This window comes from Elaeis guineensis, chromosome 4, assembly GCF_000442705.2.
Source record: "Elaeis guineensis isolate ETL-2024a chromosome 4, EG11, whole genome shotgun sequence".
In the NCBI taxonomy this organism is placed as follows: domain Eukaryota; kingdom Viridiplantae; phylum Streptophyta; class Magnoliopsida; order Arecales; family Arecaceae; genus Elaeis; species Elaeis guineensis.
Window position 1 is genome coordinate 17085976 of NC_025996.2, and position 10185 is coordinate 17096160.

The window sequence follows — 10185 nt, forward strand, 5'->3', positions numbered from 1 at the left end:
CTCGCCCACCATTCTATCAACTTGTACTCAAGGTTGACAATAAAATCCAAACCCCCGAGTATCCGATCCGACTTGACCGATATCTAATCCAAACTATATATATATATATATATATATATATATATATAAATATATTTATAATATATCTATTATATAATTTAAATATATTTTCTTTTTCCCTTCAGCTGCCGCCTAATTGAGTTTGGGCCGGATAAATCCGAATTACATGATACCCTATTGAGATGGATTTGGAAAAAAAAATCCAATCCAGATGATATTTGGATTGGATTTAGATGATTTATGAGATATTGGATAGTTAGAAATCTGTCCTGAATCTAACCCGATATCATCCCTACTTGTACGGTTGTACTCTAGGTTCAGAAATAGAAGCTGGCTGTGTTGCAAGCAACAAGGGCATTATTATGATTTCAAGTTATTTAGATAAAAAAGAAGAAGAACCTGAAAAGTGGACAAAAATTTAGCATATTTTTTATCAGTTGGGGCGCACGCCACTTTCTCTTTGTTCTTGACGGAAGCGAACACACATAATCAGAGACCACAGAGTGACTGGAGCAAATAATATCTTGCTATCGCACCTCTGTTACTTGCGTATCCATAAAATGGTTTTGCGTATGAATGGCAAATTAATTGAGAGTCATGATGATAGCAGTCTCTGCTATTTCTCCTTGAACTCAATAACCATTATCACATCCTCTTAGCTCTCTTTGCCCTCCAAACACCCTCACATGTTTGACACCTTACACAGCTTCATCTTAATGTACTGAGAAATCCATCAAGCGCAACCAAGCATTGTTTGACAACATAACAAGATTATATTGATTTCCTTCATTGCTGTGTTATCAGTGATCACCAAAATAAGGGAAAATTTTTAAAAGAATTTAAGAACTCAAAACTATATCGTGAAATTTTAAGTAAAAAAAATCAAGATTTATGTTGCACCCTTGCAATTGTATCCACAGCATAATCTTCATGCAACTTCAGCGTATTTAGAAACATACCTTTTGTCCACATCGATGAAACCTCTCATTCATAGAAAACTATAGCTAGACGAAGAATAGAAGGTTTGAGCAACCTTCATGCAGCTCAGATCTTTAAATCCTCTTGATCCACGGTACTCTTCTCCCATAGGAACACACTTAAAAATGACAGCATGCCGATTAAAAGGCTCTATCATTTTATGATCATGTGGGAGGCTATACCTCAGACGTGATAATGAAATGAGTTAGTGCTCATCATGTTCCTTGGAAGCCGGCAGATTTACAAAAGCAGCTCCCTGAAATACTGCACACCATGTTCTTCTTTCCGGTAATGAACACCTTGAAGGATGTCATCGTCTGCGATGCTTCTACTGATCCTCAGCAGTACCTCGTGGATGGACTGGAAACTCATCTTTGACACAGTGAACTCCTGTGCTCAGGGAAGATGGCAATGAGCTTCGAGGAGGAAAAATAAGTGAAGTATCCTTATATGATCTGGACGCAATTACCAATCCAGTACTTTATCTTTCCCTGCAAAGATGCATGTCCTCATTCCACCGTTAAAATTTCTTTCCACAACTCTTTAGAACTAACTCACAATTCTGTTTCTTTTATTCATCCAATACAATACAACCGATCAAATATCATGCCCATCATGACAAGGAAATATACAAAATCAAATGTCAGATGGCAAGTAAGTGCCTTATCAAGATATGTTGCTTGTATTTATATTTTACATACTAATGCAAAGGAAAAACTTCAATGCTTCTCAAGGACTTGTAACAGATGTCACATCAGTCATACAATAAAAAATGATAAGCAAAGGAAGAGAAGGAAAACCTTGAGTCCAGTTGTCATATATTAGTTGTCATAACCATGTCCAAGATGTGTCCGAGTGCATTAATAAATCAGAATCTTAATTATCTGAATGTATAAAAAAGGCATCCCATAGCATGCGGATTTGGGGAGGGTCAAATCTACACATACTTATCCCACATGCACAGAGGCTGTTTCTGTGTTCTAACTCATGAGACCCAAATCATAATAAAGTAATATTACCATTGCACCAAGGCCCACCTTCTAATTATCTGAAAACCCCCCCCCCCCCCAACCCCCGCCCCCCAAAAAAGGAAAAAAAACCATAGCCACGACCACAATCCTCAAGCCTTATCCCAATTATTTGGGGTAAGTTCTATTGATTCTCATTTGCCAAGAATTCTTATTTAGGGCCACATCCAATGTAATTTCATGCTTTTCTATAAGTTAGGAAAATAGTTATTACCTGACCGTAAGTTAAGAACTTATTCATGAAGGGTTTTCCTTGTCCGAGATTTCAAGGCAATGACAAGCTAGCTGCATTCCTCATGGGAACTACTTGTTCTGGTGCTTTAAAAATTTCTAGGTCTCATCAATCATTCACATGTATTATTCAAAAGTATAACCATGGTCTCAAGAATCAGTGAGACGTCTTGCAGGATGCCAACATGGGGTACTATTCCAAGTGTTATGATGGGACTGTCCTGCCATCATCCTAGCATCTCGATCAACATGTATTGAAACATCCTCCATCTCAAGTGTCAGGACGAGGTAGGAGAAGCACATTCTGTTTCTTGGAAAAACCAAGACAGCCTCCTCCCACGAAATGTAATACGTTGAGTATAATTACATAAATCAAAAGATATTTAGTTATTTATCCTTGTAAATCATCATATTTAGACTTTTCGAATATTCAGAAAAAACTGATGATGATAAAAAGATAACTTCATTACATTTCAAACACTTACGAAACAAAAAATCTTTTGGATTAGCTATTTCGGAAAAGACTAAATACGATATCTAGTTTACATGGTTTCCATGTTGCTTTATTATTAGAACTACTTTGCAACTGTATTACCCATTTTTGTTTCATCCAATAGCACCACTGCTACTGAATAACCTCTTGTGCCTATAATTTTTAAAGCAAAGATCCCATCACTAGACACTAATAACATCTTCACATATGAAAAACTGAAAAATACAACATAGGCTTTAGCCCATCATGCCCTTCATAGTACATCTAGCGTATAAAGCTAGTCATAATCCATGCATTGCCATTATCAATAATCACTTTTAAATTAATGTCCTGTATCCATTAACTAAATCAAGAGATTCATGGCTTTAGTAAGTAGTTATAACTAGTTTTCAAAAATCAAGCAAACAAAAATAACTCCTTGAAGACTGCACAACATATTCTTCTTTCCACTCATGAACCTTGAAGGATGCTATGGAGTATGTTGCTTCTAGTGATGCTCAACAATAACTCCTGGATAGACCTGAAACTCATGTTTGACAAAGAGAACTTTTCTACTCAGAGAAGACCCTGACGAGCTTCAAGGGGATTCTTCCATGCTCTAGATGTAATTGGGATGAAAAAAAAAAATAGTAATACAATAGCAAACTAGTTCTAGTAATAAAGCAACATGGATAACCATATATACTAGCTACTGTATTTAGTCTTTTCCAAATCATGAAACCCAATCCTAACTGGACCGATGGACCAAAAGACTATTTGTAATGGTGGGAACATGATGGTGATTGCTACAAGATCAGTCTTAAGAGGGGTAGAAGTTGGATGTGGCTTACTGTTGGATTACAAGAGTTGGTCATGCATCACTGCAAAGGATTGGCTCAGTCGAAGGCTTGTTTAGGCTTGCCTCAGCCAGGAAATGATATAAGCTCAACAAGAGTTTTAAATCTCAACAAAAAAGCTGAGCCAGACAATTATTTAAAAAAAAAGGAAAAAAAAAAAACAATTGAAGATCTGGTTGGCTAGCTAAAAAGCTCAGCTAAGAGTTCATAGCCAAGCTTGAACAGCTTTTGTTAAGATCAGTTCAAGCTCAACTTGAGCTTGATCAAACGTGCTGTATGTTACATACAACCAGGCAAGCCTGAGTACTTTCTACTTGGCTCAGCTCAACTTGTTTGTACCATAACTAACAATTATGGCAATAATCAATTTATGCCAGAGTGTTAGTTGTATTCCTTGTAGCATCCTGATGTAAGCAAACTCATACAGGATTGCCTGCCTTAAAATTCTTTAGCAACTTTGCAGTACATCATGATAAAGTGGATCTGCAGCACACCACCAATCTAATGGCTATCATATGATAGTTGTAGATCTAAATGTTGTAGATTGGATTGTTAGCATCCAACAGGGAACAAGTTTCACTTGTAATTTTGCCTGCGCATGATGGGATAATAAATTTCACTGAACGATCAAACAGAAAATCTGAAATGATGTAATGCCATCTAGGAAGCAAAAGATATAATCCAATTCTCATAAAGTTCAAGGCAGAAACCATTGAATCAAATCAATCACTCATCAAGGAAACATACCATACTCATAGACAAAAGGTTTGAGATAAGGCATGCTGGTTTGCACTGCTTGTGGAAGTGCTTTACTTCTACACCTACAAACCTAACAAATTGATCAGACGATCCCATGTCAGCATGGTACTGAGACATGCACTGTCTTGCTCACAATTTGAAAACTTCTTAAAAGTGCTGCTTATGTCAGAATCTGCTAATTGATCCCATTCAATGTGGGCACAAGACTCACACAACCCTCAGTCCTTTCTACACTTAGCTTGGGCAAAGTTGTATGCAACCATATAGTAGTATCTCAAAGCAGTCAAGTGGAACTAACAAACAAGCAAGTGAGCATGTTCCATAGAATAGTTCACAAGGAACAGAATGCTCGAGGAGATAACATTCCAAAAGAGGAAAAAAAACTTCTGAGTGCAACGGCAATTATTGGACAAAATCAAGCATATCACCATGGTGGAGGATATCAAGATTCCTTGTGAACATCATGCTTAAATTGCACTCACACAATCAAAGTTCTACAAAATACAAGGTGAGATCTCAGTAAATAGAATTTCATCCGTAACAGCAGATAGAATCTGCTGCATCCTACACTCGGCAAACAATATGACAGGTAGACAATTTATAATTTGGTAGTGTTCAAGAGTATAAATACAAAAAAAAAAAAAAAAAAGAAAAAAGACGGTGACACTAGATTGCTAATAGCAAAAACCTGGGGGAAAAGAGATAACCGAACTAACCAATGTTTTTATTTTTCGAAACAGGGAACTTGTTGACGTACAAAGTATCGGCCTTGCTGTTCCAAATGTTCGCCACCACGAAAGCCACGGGATGATGCCAACAAAGGACGGTGACCTTCAAGACTACCCCATGGCATATTTGAGCGAGTCGCCGGCACCCTGGAAGAAGCAATAGGAGAGGGCAAAATCAGCCATAAATATGCTCACGAGCGAGATCACCACTGCAGAGGTCGTGGACTCCCCCACCCCCTTGGCCCCACCGAGGGTCGTGACGCCCCAAGCACAGCTCACAGTCGCGATGATTCCCCCGAACACCTGTGACTTGACCATGGCACTGATTAAATCCCAGGGCCGGAGCGCCTTCCGGGCAGAATCGAGGATGATGTTGATGCTGACGCCAAAGACGGCATCGGCGAGGAGAGCGCTGGAGGCGAGGCCAACGGTGAAGCACATGAGGGTGAGGAAGGGGAGGGCGAGGCAGCAGGCGATGACACGGGGAGTGACGAGGTAGTCAACGGGGTGGGCGCCGAGGACGCGGAGGGTGTCGGTCTGCTCGGAGACTTGCATGGTGCCTAGCTCGGCGGCGAAGGCGGAGCCGACGCGGCCAGCGATGACGACGGCGGTGACGACGGGGCTGAGCTCACGTGAGAGAGCGAGTGCGAGGACGCCGCCGACGGAGCGGTGGAGGCCGAGGCGGGTGAACTCGCGGACAAACTGGATGGTGAAGGCCATGCCCACGAAGGTGGCCGTGAGGAGGCAGACGCCGGTGGAGCGGGGGCCGACGCGCTCGAGCTGCTGGAGGGTGTTGCGGCGGTGGACGTGGCCGGCGAGGGCGCGGCGGACCACTTGGCCGGCGATCACGAGGGCGGAGAGGCCGCGCCAGAGGGGGCGCGGCGGGGTCCAGCGCGAGAACAAGGGCTCCGGATCAGTCTCGGGGGCGTTATTGGTGGTGAGCTCCTCGGGGACGGAGAGGCAGAGGAAGTTGAGGCGATTAGGTTTACAGATCGAGGAGAGATGGCGATGGATAGGTGGAGGGTTTGGGGTTTTTAATTGGGAACGCCATCGCGATCTCCTCTTCTTCGGGTTCAAGGTTGGGAGGAGAAAGGGGTTAGGGTTTAAGCGAGGGAGGATGGAAGAAGGGGTAAGGAACGGGCGGAGAAGGGAGGATGCCTCCATGGTGGGTGAAGCAGTCGGGAAGCAAATTAACATGGAAATCCGGTACCAGACCACAAATTGAGAGCAGATGCCCGTGAGATGCAGGTGAGGGATCGACGTCCAGCGAAGTACTGTTGGATGTCACATAGTTGTTATTGGTATATTCTTATTCTAATATAACCAGCCCTAAACCCTCACGTTGATTTAATTGGTAATAACGATAATATCTTTTTATTATTAATATTAATAAATTATAAAATTAAAAATACTATATAATAAATTTATAGGATACAATTTATAAGCACGAAAACTTTGCTTCCTGTATCCATAGAGCTAATTAGAGACGCGCACGTTGCGCGGAACTAGATGTACGAAGATAATTTTTTAAATATTATTATTTTATTTTTAATTATTTAAATATTATTATTTATAAAATTATAATATTTAATATTTAATAGTTAGAAATATTGATGTGATGAAAAAATAATATAAAATAACTAATCAATATGAAATTAAGAAAACACATATCTATGCAACAATGCAAAAAGAAGCAATGGTGAACAAAAAAAAATAATTTATATTTTATATATAAGAAAACATCATGTATCTATTAAATAGAAGTTAATATATATTTTTGATAAACTATAAATATTAATAAATAAATAATATTTAAATTCTCAATGTACAATACATGACTTTATGATTTACTCAAATAATTAAAAAAATAGATTTTTGAAACAACAATTCAGAAAATATTAATCATGTAGTAACTCAATATCATACAAAAGAATCAATTAAACATCAACAACATGTCAAAAGAAGCATTTTCAATATTTAAAAGATATGCATTATGTTGGCCCCAAATTCTTCCATCGGTTTTCACAGATGATGATTACACAATATAAAAAATAGAACATCAATTATCATAACTATTGGAAGGATTGAACTTAATTGAAAAAATATCCAATTAAAGGTCCAGAAATTTATTCCTTAGCATATTCTTGATTATTCTTTGGCATATTCTTGTTATTCTCTATCTATATTTGGGTCTACATATCTGTATTTATAAGTCCTTATACGCACTCTTGAGTGAATGAAGAAAAATAAAAATAAATATCTCCTTCTTCTTTTTCATCATGATATCAGAGCTCTCAGGTTCTGATCCATTTTTTCTTCCTTTCTCTTCTTAAAAATCCTTCTCTTCCCTTCGCTGCTGATACCGCCTCTACCCTCATTTTTCACCATCGCCGCCACCACTCCTTCCTCCTTCTTCACAGCAAACCGCCACCGCTCCTTCTTCACAGCAAACCGCTGCCACCGTAGCCCCCTTTCTTCTCGACCGAAATCCATCCGAAGCCTCCACCTCCGCCTCCAAAGCCTCCGCCTCCGCCGAGTCCATCCGCAACCCTCCTTCTTCCCAGCCACCGCAGCCCCCCTTCTTCCCGACAGAAACCCCTCCGAAGCCTCCGCCTCCGCCAAGTCCATCCGCAGCTCGCCACCGCAACCCCGAAATCCCTCCGACGCCTCCCCCAAAAGCTCTTCACGGTTGAGTGCTCGTCGACTGCAACATCAGCCACCATCTTCCTTGCCGACGGCGTCACCTGAGACGGCATCACCCTCGACAATCCCGTGCTTCACGGGATACATAATCGGTAACGAAGGAAACCACAGTTCCTTCTTTTAACCTTTTCTTTTATTTTATTAAAAAAAAGAAAAAGAAATGAAGAACTTTTATGGCTAGATACTTAAGAAGCCTATAGTTACGATGTGTCCGGTAATTCGTGATTCGTGTGTCTGGTGATTCATTGATAGTGTGTCAGTGAGATTATCGTTCGTATTTTGTTTGTATGGCCAATCCAATCACTATGCAAGATCTTGAAGGTCTATTGGATCGACTTATTACAGTTGCCACTCGATCAGGGGGTTCGTCAAGAGATAGTGGATCACTGAATGCTCTTCAAGTGGCTGTAAAACTTGATGGCCCAGCGATTATTTACAATGGGAGAGGAGCACTCGTCTACTTGTACAAGGATGAGGTTTGGAGAGATATCTCACCGGCACAAAGAGAAAACCTGCTAATAATGAGCAGGATATGGCTCAATGGAGAATGGGGAACTCTGTTATTCTGGCATTTCTTCTAAATACCATGACACCGAATGTGGCCAGAAGTGTGCAACTGCTGGAGACTGCACAGGAAGTCTAGGAGACGGTGGCCTAAATATTTTCACAAAAGCAGAATTCTGCTCAAGCATTTGAGATCCGTTCTCAATTACGTCAGCTTCGTCAGGGAGATTTATCTATCACTGGATATGCCACCGAATTGAAACGTCTCTGGTCTGAAGCTGATCATTATAGAACTTTTGTTCCACAATGTTCCATTGATGTTGATGGATTTCAGAAATATTTAGAAGAAGAATGGGTTCAGGACTTTCTATATGGTCTGAATCCAGAATATGAGTCTGTTAGAGTTCAGCTTCTCGCCAGAGATATTTTATCTAGTTTAGGTCAAGTCTTCTCTACTGTTTTAAGCGAGGAGACACGACGACGAGTGACTTCTGACTTCAATAATTCTATAAGATCAGCTCTTACTATACAGCCACAGCAGGTAGGTGAGAAGGTATGTTTTCATTGTAAAAAGCCTGGGCACACTAAGGTATTTTGCTGGGATCTCCATGGCCACCCAAATCAGCCTGGGCATGGTAGTCGGGGCCGTGGTGGTCGTCGTAGTGGTGGAAGAACTGGAGGACAGAATTATGTTCGTGGACCTGCCCAAGCCAATCTCTCTGAAGAGATCGAGAGTGCTGTACACAGCTTATCTACAGAGGAATATCAGACCTTCCGACGAATGATGGAAAAGTATGAATCATCTTCTAACACCATACCTTCTACTCTGGAACAGTCTAGCCATCAGGACGGATATCTTGATTCCTCTCTTTTTGCACACTCAGGTACTCCATATAAATTATCACATACATTTACTTGCGGAACATCCAACTCCTGGGTAATAGACTCAGGAGCATCCAGTCACATGACAGGGGCACCTAAGAGTTTTATTTCATATTCATCATGTTCAGGACATGACAAGGTCCGAATAGCTGATGGATCTTTTACTCCTGTCTCAGGAAAAGGATCCATTGACTGTACTCCTAATTTAAGATTATCATCAGTATTGCATGTTCCATCCTTTCCTACAAATTTACTCTCTATTAGCTATGTTACTAGAGATTTGAATTGCTCTGTCACTTTTTGGCCTTCTCATTGTCTATTTCAAGAGCTGAAAATGGAGAAGATACTTGGAGGTGGTAGACTGCACAATGGATTCTATTATCTATCAACTGATGAGAAAAGTATGAACTCTTCTTTGACGGGGTATGCATTGTTTGCTGAAGGTGCCACTTCAGAACTTATGTTACATCATCGTAGACTGGATCACATTCTTTTTTCTATTCTTAGTCACTTATTTCCGTCTTTATCAACTAAATGCAATAAAAATTTGTTAGTTTGTGATCATTGTGAATTGGCTAAACACACCAGAGTAGTATTTCCTATATCTGAAATTAGAAGTTCTAAACCTTTTATTTTAATTCACTCTGATGTATGGGGACCATATAGTACTAATACTCTCATGGGCCATAGGTGGTTTGTTATCTTCATTGATTGTTTTAGTCGAGTAACTTGGGTCTATTTATTGAAGGAAAAGACGGAAGTTTTAAACTACTTTAAAGAGTTTCATAAACTTGTAGGTACTCAGTTTGGTGTCAAAATTAAAATTCTACGTTCTGACAATGGCACAGAATATATTAATCAGGAGTTCCGTGCGTATCTTCATACTCATGGAATTCTTCATCAAACCACTTGTGTTGATACTCCTACACAAAATGGAGTTGCCGAAAAAAAAATTGGCACTTATTGGAAGTAGCCCGATCCTT

At 40.1% G+C, this 10185-nt stretch overlaps 1 protein-coding gene across 3 annotated transcripts; it reads right to left on the bottom strand.

The window, feature by feature from the left end:
- Positions 1-987: 987 nt before the first annotated feature.
- Positions 988-6407, bottom strand: LOC105043640 (protein TRIGALACTOSYLDIACYLGLYCEROL 1, chloroplastic). 3 transcript variants are annotated; one of them, XM_073255728.1, is made up of 3 exons: positions 5102-6407; positions 4374-4455; positions 988-1529 (listed from the first exon to the last, which is right to left on the bottom strand). In XM_073255728.1, the coding sequence occupies exon 1, from the start codon at positions 6308-6310 to the stop codon at positions 5225-5227; it is 1086 nt and encodes a 361-aa protein (XP_073111829.1). In that variant the 5' UTR covers positions 6311-6407; the 3' UTR covers positions 988-1529; positions 4374-4455; positions 5102-5224. The 3 variants fall into 3 exon arrangements, with proteins under 3 accessions (XP_073111829.1, XP_010919567.1, XP_073111830.1); XM_010921265.2 differs by lacking the exon at positions 4374-4455; XM_073255729.1 differs by lacking the exon at positions 4374-4455 and having other exon boundaries at positions 988-1606.
- Between the last annotated feature and the right edge of the window lie 3778 nt (positions 6408-10185).

What these genes read in the sequence shown, in the direction of transcription:
- LOC105043640 (XM_010921265.2), bottom strand. Translation starts at nt 6,310, where the DNA reads ATGTTAATTTGCTTCCCGACTGCTTCACCCACCATGGAGGCATCCTCC.